Below are 14,836 nucleotides of genomic sequence, written 5' to 3'. Positions count from 1 at the left end.
GTGCATTGCACAGGCGAAAGGGCTTAATTTAATTACTAGTTCTATTAGTTTCATAACCATAAGGCCTTAAGACTCCATTCTGCCCATAGACTCTGTTCCACCATTTCATCATGGTTGATCTATTTTCCCTCTCACCCCCAATCTCCTGCCTTGTCCCGGTAACCCCTGCATCAGGTCTCAGTCTGAAATGTCGTTTGTTTACTCCTCTTCCTAAATGCTGTTTGACTTGCTGAGTTTTCCCTGAATTGTGTGTGTATGTTGCTCAAATCCCTGTGGATAGATCCTGAGGTCTGGATCAAAAGCACGTTCCACAACATGTATGCAACCTTGTTAACCTTGCTGCCATCAGCATCAGGCTGCGTTGTATATATACATACGTTAGGCGCAGAGGAGATATCAGGGGTAAGTTTTTTACGCAGAGTGGTGAGTGTGTGGAATGGGCTGCCGCGACGGTGGTGGAGGCGGATACGATAGGGTCTTTTAAGAGACCCCTGGACAGGAAAATGGAGCTCAGAAAAATAGAGGGCTATGGATAACCCTAGGTAATTTCTAAGGTAAGAGCATGTTCAGCAGAACTTTGTGGGTCGAAGGGCCTATATTGTGCTGTAGGTTTTTGATGCACTATCAATTACTCCAAAAGACTGGAAATAGAGTAAATACTGAAAGGCTTTTATTAACAGTAAGTGGACCAACGTCCATGCTGAGTATCTGCCCTGGACTGAGGGAGGGGCAGTGACACAATCGCCTTTATTCAGGGGTCTGTGGGAGGAGCCACAGGAGCAGTCAGCAGAGGGGTGTGTCCAAGGCGTGTCCAGACAGGTATACGTGGTTTACCACGTTGCCTGTATGGTGCTGTAGGATTTCTATGTTTTTATTTATATATATACATATATATATATATATATATATATATATATATGTATATATATAGTGGTTTTACCAGTGGTTGGATGCTGTCTCTGGGTGTCTGTAATGGCTCCCCCTTATTTTAAGTAAATTTGGAATTGGCCCCTGCCAATTGAACAAATTATAAATGTGGATTATTTTCCACATCAGTAACTATAAAGGAAAGCCCTGAATTTACCGAGGGAGTGACTGTGAGGCCATCAGTGTTCACTGCAGCAATGAAGAAAACTCGGTGAAGCACCTTCAATTACTCCAAAAGACTGAGGTTTGGTAAAATACTGAAATTCGCTGTACAATACGACCTCCACAGTGAGTGTCTGCCCCCGGACTGAGGGGGAGGGGCAAGGCGAACACCTTTATACAGGACTCTGTGGGAGGAGCCACAGGGGCAGTCAGCAGAGGGGTGTGTCCAGACAGGTAACCAAGTTACAACATATATACATGGTTTACCACACTCGGATCTGCATGGGCGGTGTTAACTGAAGAATTCTAGACCTTGCAGTCAGTGAGGCAGCGCTTCGCCACACAGTTCACTGCCACAGCCTTCTCGGCCATGATGTGTCATTGTAATTGGTTTATCATTGTCGCTGAGGTGCAGTGAAAAACTTTGTTCTGCCTGCCGTCCACACAGATCATTTCACCACGTCAGTATATTGAGGCAGTAGAAGGGAAAAGCAATCACAGAATGTAGAAAGTAGCGTTCTTGTTACAGAGAGTGTACAGTACAGGCAGACGATAAAGTACAAAGCCAAGACTGGGTCGATCGTGAGATCAGGAGTCCATCTTATTGTGCAAGAGGTCTGTTTAATAGTCTTACAACAGCGGGATGGAAACCCACTTTGAGCCTGGTAGTACATGTGTTTCAGCTTTTCTGTCTTCTGCCTGATGGGAAGGGGAGGAGGGAGGTTGTCTGCAGTGGGAGGAGTCTTTGATTATACTGTATTGGCTGCTCGTCCAAGGAACCTTCAAGAGGACAACACTTTTGTCCTGGTTTGGACGCTTACGTGTCTCAATGACCCAAAGAGCTATGTTGTCTGGAGGCAGAGCTTCATGCTTTGGCTCTTGGTAGGGTCACCCATGCCAAACAGGTCAAAGAGTAGAGGCCAGACTAAAAGTGGTCCATTGGTCCTTCAGGTTTGGGGGTTCAGGGTCCAGCTCAGGGCTAACAACCCTGACTGGTAAAGCAAAATTATTACGGAAACAGCAATGAAGAATCCTTCTGCATCTGAGTGTGACAGTATTCCTGAGTCTCCACCCGGGACTTGCGTGACTGACAGTAGTGAAAGGCAAGAGGAAGCTACTGACATGATGAAGGAAGCCCTGAACATGGCCAGAGAGGGAGGACCTTCATTGCTGCCCTAAAAACTTACTGTAATGGGCAGTAAGTAAGTTTTCCAAGGAAGTGGAAATGGAAATCAGTGAACTGGTAAGAATTCCAGGTATTAGCCATGAATCCTGGCCGTAGAACATAATGTGTCTCAGTCACTGAGGTGTAATTGAACTTAAATTGGTATACTTAGTCCTGTTTAACTGGCAAAGGAGGAGGCTGTTTGGATGATCAAGTCCATGCCGGTGTATAATCTATTAGCCCAAATCCCCACCCCTCTCATTATCTCCTTCTACCCAGACAATTTGTTCTCTCTCGTATTCCCATCAGCTTCTCTTAGAATCAATCTTCTACACACTAATCTGAGTCCCTAAGGTGAGTTATTTTATACATGCCATTTAATACGGTAAATGTATCATAATTTCATGCTTTCTAAAATGGTAACATTTACAAATGTTTCTGAGAATTCACCTTCTACTTAAATCACATCAGCAAGTCACAAATTTTATTTTGTTCTGTTAGTAGTTTCAAAAAAAGAGATAAATGTAAACACAAGAGATTCTGCAGATGCTGGAAATCCAGAGTAATACACCCATTGAAAATCTTCACATTGCACATTTAGACGGAGGCATAATGTAAAGATTTTTACTCCTCATGTCTGTGAAGGATGTAAGAAATAAAGTCAATTCAATTCAAATTCACAGAATGCTGGAAGAGCTCAGCAGGTCAGGCAGCACCTACAGAGAGAGGTAAAGGGCCATCATTTTGGAACAAGGCCTTTCATCAGGACAAACGTTTTGCTTTTTGCTTCCTAACTTGCCAGCTGTAGAAATGCTTCAGTGATACTGGATGCTGGGAATCCCCTTCAAGTGACAGCAGACCAGAGTCAGGAGAGGAAGCGTTCTGCTGGATGCTTGCAAGCCAACTCACTCGGGGTCTCCTCTTTTTCTTTCTGCAGGCTGTCACTTGTACGCCACTAACACGCACCACAGCAGCGAGCTGCGTATTGTGGTGGCCATTCGGAACAAGCTGCTCCTCATCACGAGGAAAAGCCTCCACAGCTCCAACAGTTTTCCCAGCTTGCAACCGTGCGCGGAATCTCCTGTTGAAGAATTCCAGTACATTAGGGTAAGCTCTAATAACTGGACAAGGGGTTTGCATGGGGCATGGTAGCATAGAGATTGACTTGCCAGACTAGCAACCATTAAGTCAGAACCAGGAGTTCAAATCCCACCAATGGAAGAAAATAAATGTGATTTTCTGTGAGTTTCATAAATAATAGCCGTGAACTGATTAGAATACCGCAGAGTTCATTAATGTTCTTCAGGAAAGGAAATCTGCTGTTCTTGCTGGATAAGGTACAAGACCCATCAACGTAGGGATCTGTTCTGGGACCCCTGCTCAATGTCGTTTTTACAAATTACTTTTTTTAGATTAGATTATGAGGACACGCAGTCCTCTTTTATTGTCATTTAGTAATGCATGCATTAAGAAATGATACAATATTCCTCCGGTGTGATATCACAGAAACACAGGACAAACCAAGACTGAAAAACTAACAAAACCACATAATTATAACATATAGTTACAACAGTGCAACAGTACCATAACTTGATGAAGAACAGGCCATGGCACAGTAAAAAAGTCCAAAGTCTCTCGAATGTCCCACATCTCTCGCAGATGAGAGAAGGAAGAAAACTCCCCCTGCCATGCCCGACCATAGTCCGACTCTGAGTCGTCCGAAAACTTCGAGCCTCCGATCAGCCCTCCGACACCGAGTACTGAGCACCATCTCTATCCGAACGATTCTGCCTCAGCCTCGGTCGTCAGCATCAGGCAAAGCTGGGGATTTTGGGGCCTTCCCTCTGGAAGATTCTCGATCGCGCAGTAACAGGGGCAGCAAACCGGCGTTTCAGAAATTTCTCCAGATGTTCCTCTGCTTCTCACGTCTGTCTCCATCAAATCAGAATTGTCCATGGCCCCTATTTAACAGATATGATATCATTTCACCGGAGAGCTGCGCACGCTGTGTCGTGCTGCTATCTTCTCCTCCCTCCTCAGTAATTGGATGAGGAAGTGGAAGATTGAGTTAGTAAGTTTGCAGATGACACAACGTTGTAGGTAGTGTGGAAGTAGGTTACAACAAGCCATTGACAGGCTGGGCTGAGAAGTGGCAGATGGAGTTTAAACCAGAAAAGTGTGAAAGAGCTGTGAGGTAATGTTGCAGCTGTATAAAACGCTGGTTAGACCACACTTGGAATATTGTGTTCAGTTCTGGTCACCTCATTATAGGAAGGATGTGGAAGCTTTAGAGAGGGTGCAGAGGAGATTCACCGGGATGCTGCCTGGATTAGAGAGCGTGTCTTATGAGGATAGGTTGAGTGAGCTAGGGCTTTTCTCTTTGGAGTGAAGGAGGATGAGAGGTGACTAAACAGAGGCTTACAAGATGATAAGAGTCATAGATTGAGTAGACAGCCAAACACTTTTTCCCAGGCTGAAATAGGTTTATACGGACCAGCGAAATTTTAAGGTGATTGGAGAAAGTATAGGGGGATGTTAGAGTTAAGTTTTCTGCACAGAGAGTGGTGGGTAAGTGAAATGCCCTGCCAAGAGTGGGACATTGAACCCATGACCACTACCTCACTACTTTCTTATTTCCTATTTCTTGCACTATTTATTTAATTTAACTGTTTAATATATATATTAAACATCTAAATTCTGGGGAGGTCTCTCAATGTCCTCTTTGATGCAGTATCCTGGGATTTGTTATATTAATCCTAGTGAACAAATTGGGCCTGTTTTACCATCCCGTGAGATCTGGTATCTCCAGCGGGGTAGAACTTCCAGTGTCGAATAATGATCTAAAACCGCGAAGGCCCAAAGTTCATCATGAAATGAGCTTCTTTTTTAACCTAAAAAATGAGTTAATGTAATTACATTGAACAATGAAATAAAAATAACTCACCTACCACAGTGATAATTAACTGCTCTGCGTACCTGGAGAGAAATAGCTGCCATAATCTTTTCTCTGTTGATCAGAATGTATTCAATCTGATGGAAGCTAAGTTTAAATGAGGACTACCTTCTTCTAACACAGAAACCAGTGCATTCAAGCCTCTACATGGGAATAGAGCATACCCCTTAAACTTCCCCTCATTGTAATGTTGGAGGAGCTTTGCTGCCCTTAAGACCATTCTGTCCCTTAAGACCATTCTGGCCCTTAAGACCATTCTGCCCCTATTCTGCCATTTAGAGGGATTGTGGGTAATCTGATATTCCACAATTCTACTTTCCTGCCCTTTGACTCCCATGGTTGCCCACTCACTGAACCTATCTATATCCCTTTGCAACCTCCTTATACCATCTTCTTTACTTGCTTTCATTCCACTCCCTTTCCCCATTTCCCTTTGACTTCATGCTGCGAGCACTCGTGATCATGGAAGTAGAGGGCCTTTCCTCCCTGCTTTCTGCTTCTCGATGGTAGTCATCTCGCCCTCTGTGTCTGCCCGCAGGAGATCTGCCTGTCTGACCCCCCAGTCGTAATGACGCTGGTGGACGGGCCAACGGGAGAGAACGACAACCTGATCTGCGTGGCCTACCGCCACCAGTTCGACCTGGTGAATGAGAGCACAGGCGAGACCTACAGGCTGCACCACGTCGATGCAAGCAAGGTGAGCAACAGACCGCGAGACAAAGAAAACCCCTCGGCCACCACTGAGTCATATTAAATAACATGGAAAAAATGTTTGTCTAAACTTAACAATGAAGCAGAGCTATTAATACTGATCTTACAATATAATTAGTCACAGAATGCATTAGAACGCAAATCAGTATCTGAGAGCTAATTGAATTTGCCCCATATCACCTGAATAGTGGCATTAAAATACAAGTAACTAAGGTGAGTGTCGCATTTTGTTTTTTTTTTAATTCAATATCTGACCAAGTCTTGCTTGCTGAGTATAATTCAATATCAACCAAGCTTTAATTATGTTGGAGGCCTGTAATGTTGTAAACGTTCAGCAGGTCAATCAGTATCTGTGGAAAGAGAAACAGAGTTAATGTTTAAGGTGGAGGATGTGTCATCCAAACTGGGAATGTGGGAAAAATCATTTCAAGTTTTAGAGAGAGTGGTGGGAGGTGGTTGTAATTGATTTATTATTGTCACAAGTACCAAGGTACAGGGAAAGGATTTGTTTTACATGCCATTCATACAAATCAAACTGTTGCAATACCAACAAGGGCACCGGAGAGGCACAGCTAGTAGATTTAAAAGTAGTCCTTCATTCAACATAATGAAACACTCTCTGAAGGAAGAGGCCACCTTGACCCAATATTACGTGGCATTTCATAGGCTACAGAGCAAATGATTATTCTATAGTTACAATGTTTCTACAATGCTTCCTTTGAATTACGTATCATTTTCACACCTCCTTCTCTACACCCACACTCCAGATGCCCAAAATGAACGTTAATCAGCATTGTCTGGTTTTCAATTAACTTATGTCCACAGCTCCAGGAAACTATTGACCAGGGCTGCATTTTAAATTTAATCTACAATCCACATTCAGGTCTAAAGATTAGTTGCTAAAGTTAATATTTGCTATAATATGCACTAACACATTCCAAATATAATTACATCAATTTAGTACAAAAAATGACAACAATGCCGAATATGATGTTTACAGTGGAAGTAGATGATATAGTGCAACATCATGATGAGGTAGATTGAAAAGATCAACCATGTTCGAATGGCCTAGCTGACTCATTGGGCCTAAATTGGCCTCTACTGTATGTCTTATGTTCTAATAAGACAGCTTATATGGTCTTATAAAGAACAGCTTCTTTCCCTCTGCCATTAGATTTCCAAATGGTCCATGAATACCACTTCATTATTTGATTTTTTTTGCACTATTTATTTATTTTGTAATTTATAGATTTGGGGAAAAAAGACTGTGACAATTCACCTTATCTATGCCCCTCATGATCTTATGTACGGTACCTCTACAAGAGGGGTTCCAGCCTCCTTTATGCCATGGACCCCAGGTTGGGAACCCCTACTCTACAAGGTCATTTCTAACCCCATTACCATGCCTTAGAGCACCAGCTATAAGATGGAGTTCAATTCCTGCCTGTACGTTTTCACTGTGACCGCGCGGATTTGCTCCAAGCGCTCCAGTTTCCTCCCACAGTCCAGCGGTGTACAATTAGAGTTTGTGAATCGTGGGCTCTCTTTGTTGGCACGGGGGGCTTGGCATCAGTTGTACGCTACCCAACAAAGTCCTCGCTGATTTGATTTGATGCAAATGATGCATTCACTGGTTTTCTGATGTAGATGTGATGAGTGCTGTCACAGGAAAGCAGCATCCATCACAAAGGACCTCACTATCCGGGCCATGCTGTCTTCTCGCTACTGCCATCAAGGTGGAGGTAGAAGTCCCACACCACCGGGTTCAGGAACAATCATTACCCTTCAACTTCTCGCACCTCAACTTTGAACCAATTCCACAACCAAAAGACTCACTTTCAAAGACTCTACAACTCATGTTCTCAATGTTATTTATTGATTTCATTATTTAATTTGCACAGTTTGTCCCGTTTTACGCCCTGGTGGTTTGTCAGTCTTTGTATGTAGTATTTTTACTGACTCTATTGTATTTTTTATTCTATTGTGAATGCCTGCAAGAAAATGAATCTCTGGGTAGCATATGGTAATAAATTTACTTTCAACTTTGAGCTAATCTTTTCATCTGGGCTTCCGAAGCCCTTCTATTTCTCTCCCAACCAGATTGCATGGAGATATAGATTCTGCTGCTGCTTCTACCCAACAGCCAATACAGCTCTTCTGTCTCCATGGTTACCGTTGATGGTCATCTAGGAGCCGCAGTTTGTGATTATGAAGTGATCTAGTCTCTGTTTTAATGTGTTGGGAAAGACTGCTGTTTGGCTCATCATGGGATGTTGCTCCCCTTTGACTCCGATGTGTCAGATACTGCCCTGCCTCCTCCATTTCCATGGAAGATGCTCGCAATGTTAATTATCACAGTGGCCACCAGCAAGAGCTGGTGTTTCTCTGGGACGGAAATTAGAGGGAAACTCTCAAAGTACGTCACACGTCTCATTCAATTACTATATACGTAGTAAATGTTACAAATGGCAAAAGTGCCTTTCATTCTGCCCAGGAGCTAAATTTTTTATTAATCACTCTTTTTTTTCTGGGAAATGATCCTCAGCAGCAATAGTGTGTAAATTCCCTTCGGACTTGGAGACAATTCGGTGTGGCAGAACCAAGGTGAAATGAGGCAGCAGGCCCACCGCTGAGAGTGATGAAGGCCCGAGATTCGACTGATTTAAGCGCCGTGCTGAATCGGAAAGGTCAGGTACAGGCCGAATCGAGGAGGCATGGTCCAGGCCCCAGAGCATATTGAAGCGACAGAAACTGATGTTTGGACAATGATTTAGGCATTGGGTCAGATTGAAAAGATCAAGGTGTCAGGGCAGGGCCCTAGGCAAAGGACAGGCCGGTTCAGATCACTGCTCCACGTTGTTTACTGGGCTCTGTGCTGAAATAAGGGTCCGTGGACAAGCTCTCCTTGTGGACTTCAGTTCAGAATGCTGTTTGCTTGCTTTTATTGTTTGCATGATTTGTTTTTTTTTTCTTTCTCTGCACACCGGGTGTTTGCCAGTCTTTTTTTCAGAGTTTCTTTGTTTCTTGGCTGCCTATAAGGAGACGAATCTCAAGGTTGTATAATGTATACGTACAGTATCTTGATAATAAATGAACTTGAACTTTGAAAATACGTGGCAGCGTGTCTGTGCGTGGTGTTTTTAACCAGAGCTGGTCATTGACCTCTGGGGGGGAGGGGCGCAGTGCACGTGGGCTGTGCTGAGGTTGAGAGGTCAGAGAGCTTCAGGTTCTGAGGAGTGAACATCACCTGTGCTGGTCTAGTAACGTAGTCGCAATTGCGAAGAAAGCTTACCAGTGCCTCTCCTTCCTCAGGAGGCTTTGCCCTCACAAATGTTTATCAGTGCACCACTGAAAGCATCCTAGTTGGATGTATTTAAAAACGCAAACACGAGGAAATCTGCAGATGCTGGAATTTCAAGCAACACACATAAAAGTTGCTGGTGAACGCAGCAGGCCAGGCAGCATCTCTAGGAAGAGGTACAGTTGACGTTTCGGGCCGAGACCCTTCGTCAGGACTAACTGAAAGAAGAGCTAGTAAGAGATTTGAAAGTGGGAAGGGGAGGGGAAGATCCGAAAATGATAGGAGAAGACAGGAGGGGGAGGGATGGAGCCGAGAGCTGGACAGTTGATTGGCAAAAGGGATATGAGAGGATCATGGGACAGCAGGTCTAGGGAGAAAGGGGGAGGGGGGAAGCCCAGAGGATGAGCAAGGGGTATAATGAGAGGGACAGAGGGAGAAAAAGGAGAGAGAGAAAAAGAATGTGTGTATATAAATAAATAACGGATGGGGTACGAGGGGGAGGTGGGGCATTAGCTGAAGTTAGAGAAGTCAATGTTTGTGCCATCAGGTTGGAAAATGCAGAGAGTTGTGGACGTAGCTCAGCATCGCGGAAACCAGCCTCCCCTCCATGGACTCCGTCTGCACTTCTTGCTGCCCCAGTAGAACAGCCAACATCATGTAAAACAGAACCAGTCACCCCCGACGTGCTCTCTTCTCCCCCCTCCCACCAGGCAGCAGATGTAGAAGCCTGAAAGCATGTACTACCTGGCTAAAGGAGAGCTTTTATCCTGCTGTTATATAGGAAGACTAGTGAATGGCCTCCAACCTAATGGAATGAAATTCGATTTCTCCTTCTTGTAAACAAATTCCCCCCACCTCTTCCTCTGTTCCGTGCTTCTGGCATTTTGCCTCTTCTCACCTGCCTGTTGCTTCCCCCCCCCCGAGTCCCCTCCTCCTTCCCTTCCTCCTGTGCTCTGCTCTCCTCTCCTATTAGATTCCTTCTTCTCCAGCCCTTCATCTTTCCCACCCACCTGGCTTCCCTTATCTCCCTCCAGCTGATGTCCTTCACCTACCCCGCCCCACCTTTCTTTATTCCAGTGTCTTCCCTCTTCCTTCTCAGTCCCGAAGAGGGATCTCAGCCCGAAATGTTGACTCATTATTCCTCTCCGAAGATGCTGCCAGGCCTGCTGAGTTCCTCCAGCATTTTGTGTGTGTTACTCTGGATTTCCAGCGTCTGCAGAAACCCTCGTGTTTATGATTTATCGTTCTCTTTGAACTCACAATCTACCACATTGATGCCCTTGCACCTTGTTGTCTGTAACTGTAACACTTTATTCTGCATTCTGTTATTGTTTTACTTTGTACCATCTCAATGCACTGTTGCAATGATTTGTATGAATGGAATGCAAAACAAACCTTTCACTTGTATACATGGGACAGTAATAAGCCATTTGCCACGTGGGGTGGAGTTGTTGGCAGCTCTTGGAGGTCAGGGTTTTGAATGTTCTGCGAGGATTTCTGCATTTCCTGCCCTCTTAGGTGGTCCCTGATGCAACCTGGCATCACTGCATTTGCACAAGTGAGTCTAACCCATTTCCTTGTGCTGTCTTTATCCCAATGGAGGGTTGAACACTAGTGGACATTCATCAATCCAGTGCCACATGCCTCCTGCTTTCTTCTAAAGTTCTTCTCCACCTCCTTCTGCTAACGGCAGGGGGTGGGGTGTGTGGATTTCCTCAGAGCAGCTCTTGTTCTGACTGTTAAAATCTTACCCTTCACACTTTGCCGGTCCTTAGGCTTCGCAATTTGTACAGTACTTGGTTTTCTATTTCCTACACGGTGATCACAAGTTCTGACTCCCAGCACAACGCACAGGCGGCTGGAAAAACTCAGCAGGTTGAACCGCATCAGGTGGCAGGAAAGGAATTGTTGACGTCTCGGTTCGAAACCCTAATTCTTCAATCCAGAATGTCAGCAATTCCTTTCTGTTTTGACTGTGATTGAAGTCATGGGAGTAACTCTGAAGCTGGTGATAATGAAGTTTTATCGCGATGAGCAGGCATTTTTTTGGAGACACTGATGGTCTCATAAACTCAGAGTACCGTTGAGGTCAGTGGGTGATTTAGTACAGTTTCACTAGTCACAATGGCATCATTTACTTCCATATTTGAGTTGGATTGCATAGCTGTAATGGGGAAGACACCCCCAAATGTTCAAATAATATGGCTTGGACAAACTAATTGCAAACTTCCCTGAACTTAGACCATAAGATCATAAGATATAGGAGCAGAATTAGGCCATTTGGCCCATCAAGTCTGCTCCCCCACTTCATCATGGCTGATCCATTTCCCTCTCAGCCCCAATCTCCTGCCTTCTCCCCGTATCCCTTCATGCCCTGACCAATCAAGAACCTATCAACCTCTGCCTTAAATATACCCAATGACTTGGCCTCCACAGCTACATCTGGCAACAGATTCCACAGATTCACCACTCACTGGCGAAAGAAATTCCTCATCATCTCCGTTCTAAATGGATATCTGTCTATTCTGAGGCTGTGTCCTCTGCTTTTAGACTCCCGCACCACAGGAAACATCCTCTCCACATCCACTCTATCGAGGTCTTCCACCGTTCGAAAGGCTTCAATGAGGTCACCCCTCATTCTTCTGAATTTCATCCCTCCTGATTGGTTAGTCATCCGTGAAGAAGATGGCAGAGTTTGTCATCGAAACATTGGTTATAATCGATGCCTGTACTTGGTTTGAAGCCCGAGAAAAGTTTATTCACCTTAGATATATATTTTTGCCCAAGATGTTTGCACAATACTGTAACTCCAGAATACTCCCTATCACCTTCCCCCAACAGATGCTGCTCAACTCGTGAGTATCTCTAGCAGATTGTTTGTTGCTCCAGATTCCGGCATCTGCGGTATCCTGTCACTCTGTTCTGATTCCAGACAATGGAATCCATAATTGTCTCCAATGCAACAGAGTATGCTGTACCTCAGCTCATGTTCTGAGGGTCGTAATTCATATTTGATTTTTAACTTTTCTCATTTCAGAAAATACGTTAACTGCTTCTCTCTCCACAGATACCACCCGACTTACTGAGCCTTCCCGGCCATTTTTTTAATTCATTTTTATTTCAACCAGGGGTTCCCAACCTGGGCTCCATCGACACTTCGGTTAATAGTAGGGTCCATAGCATAAAAATGGTTGGAGTCCCCTGATTTAGAGATGCTGTACCTCACAGTAGCAGGCCCTTCTGACCCACAAGCCCAATTACACCCTCTGCGACTAATTAACCAAATAACCTGAACGTTTTTGATATGTGGGAGGAAACCAGAGCATCCAGAAGAATTCCATACAGTCATGAGGAGAGCGTACAAACTCCTCACAGATAATTGCAAAATTGAACTTGTACCATAGGTGCTATATTAATATTAGCTATGCTATACCTGTACTACCATTCCTGGTAGCAGAGAATGGTTACAATCCATCAACTTCAAGGTTTTATTTTCTTCCTTCCTTCCTCCCTCTTTTCCTTTCTCCCTTCCTTCCTTCCTTCCATCCATCCATCCCTCCATCTATCCAGCGGAGAATAGGCCTTTCAAGCCACGCTGCCCAGCAATCCCCCGATTTAACCCCAACCTAATCACGGGACAATTTACAATGACCAATTCACCTATCGGTACGTCTTTGGACTGTGGGAGAAAACCAGAGCAGCCGGAGGAAACCCACACGGACATGGGGAGAATGTACAAACTCCTTACCAGCAATGGCGGGAATTGAACCCGGGTCATCTGTACTGTAAGGCACTGAGCTAACCACTACGCTAGCAAACTGCTTCTGGACCTGGCGCATTTTTAGTTCAGATTTTCAGCATCTTAACTTATTTTGCTTTTCAGTGGAGGAGAATTCTCTGAAACGATGGACCTACCTCCAGTGTTTAGAAGTTAAGGCTTTCCATAGTTCTTGCTGACGTTATGCACTCCCCTTACCCATTCTGATTGCAGGTTAGTTTTGTGGCAGCTATTGATGTGTATGAAGATGGCGAGGCCGGACTTCTTCTCTGTTACAACTGTAAGTCAAACATTTCATCCAGTTGTTTGCATTTATCAGGAATCTTTTATAATTTATCTAACTTCTGCAAGGGTTCATCTCCCATTCTTCGTTGTTCTAGATTGTATGTTCTTTCTTGAGGTTGGATAGGATTGTGTCAGGAAAGTGAGGCAGCCACTAAAATAATGTAGCACGTCCTGCATCTCAGTTTTTACTCAGATGCTCTTTGGTCATCGACTTGCCTCTCCATGCCATTGCTGGGCAAGCTGGGCTTTAGACTTAGACTTTAATCACTCTCATAGCTCCTGAAGGCCTCAGGTAAGGTGCATTGAGGTTGCAAGGTGCCTTTGATCGTAAAACATAGAACAATGCAATACAGTCCTGGCCCTTCAGCCTACATTGTTGCTCTGGCCCTCTTAACCTACTCTAGGATCAATCTAACCCACTCCCTCCCCCATGGCCGTCTATTTTTCTTTCATCCATATGCCTATCCAAGAGTCTCTGAAATGTCCCTGATGTATCTGTCTCTACCACTGCTCCTGCCAGCACCCGCCTGTTGTTACATGAATGACGTCACCAAAAAGAAGTGCTGATAGAGACGAAGCAGTTTCTTTCAGAGCAAGAGTTCTGCCAGCACTACATCACATTTTATATGCTAAGGTCAAAGGACAATTCCATATTTACAATGCTTCCTTTGAATTACGCGTAACAGTTTCAAATGCCTGGATCTTCCCACTATCACACCTGTCTGTTCGCACCTGTATTACAGACACTCAAATACACAGAAGTAATGAATTGAAATCAGCATTTTCTGTTCTTCCAATTTAACTTGTATTTTATCTGCAATTTAATCCACAATTCATATTTAAATCTGAAGGCTAGTGTCTGAAGTCAGTTAAAGTTATTTGCTACATGTGCTAACCCCAAAATTTGCTCTGATACTGTCATGCACCTACCACACTCTGTGTGAAAACCTGCCTTGTAATGACCATTCTTTTCAGACCATTGACAGCAGGCTGTCAGAGTGTGTCTACCTGCCATCCAGACAGTGGAACGTTAACAATTAAAGCATCAATCACTTCTCTGCATTGTCATTTTCTTTTCCCTCTGCCTTCACAAACTTCCCCTCCTACATGATAAATCTCTAGACATTAAAATACTCTGAGCAAAACACACAAAATGCTGGAGGAACTCAGCAGGCCAGGCAGCATCTATGGAAAAGAGTACAGTCGACGCTTTGGGCTGAAACCCTTCACTATTTTCCATAGATGCTGCCTGGCCTGCTGAGTTCCTCCTGCATGGTGTATGTGTGTGTTGCTTGGATTTCCAGCATCTGCAGATTTTCTTTTGCTTGAAAATATTTTGAGGTTATCTTTGTAGATCTTTAACAAAATAAGTATTAAACAGTTATTTTCAGTGTTTTTAAAACTGTTTCCGTGAATGTTGGTGCCATAAAATTTAAAAATTTAACAAGTGATTTCTCACCTCCCAGCTCTGTCTATCTTTGTGGTATCATCAGCACCCCAGGGAACTTTTTGATTGCAATTCTCCTGTCACTAGACAATGGTAAACTACAATAA

At 44.1% G+C, this 14,836-nt stretch overlaps 1 protein-coding gene across 1 annotated transcript in view; it reads left to right on the top strand.

Moving 5' to 3' along the window:
- Positions 1-14,836, top strand: part of garnl3 (GTPase activating Rap/RanGAP domain like 3) — a 403,971-nt gene that overhangs the window by 333,029 nt on the left and 56,106 nt on the right. Inside the window, exons 22-24 of the mRNA XM_072240887.1 lie at positions 3,192-3,361; positions 5,746-5,904; positions 13,211-13,277. Coding sequence (XP_072096988.1) covers positions 3,192-3,361; positions 5,746-5,904; positions 13,211-13,277 — 396 coding nt within the window. The remainder of the gene's footprint in view (positions 1-3,191; positions 3,362-5,745; positions 5,905-13,210; positions 13,278-14,836) is intronic.

The sequence above is a fragment of the Mobula birostris genome, chromosome 22 (assembly GCF_030028105.1).
Source record: "Mobula birostris isolate sMobBir1 chromosome 22, sMobBir1.hap1, whole genome shotgun sequence".
In the NCBI taxonomy this organism is placed as follows: Eukaryota; Metazoa; Chordata; class Chondrichthyes; order Myliobatiformes; family Myliobatidae; genus Mobula; species Mobula birostris.
This window is presented reverse-complemented; position numbering and strand designations above follow the sequence as displayed.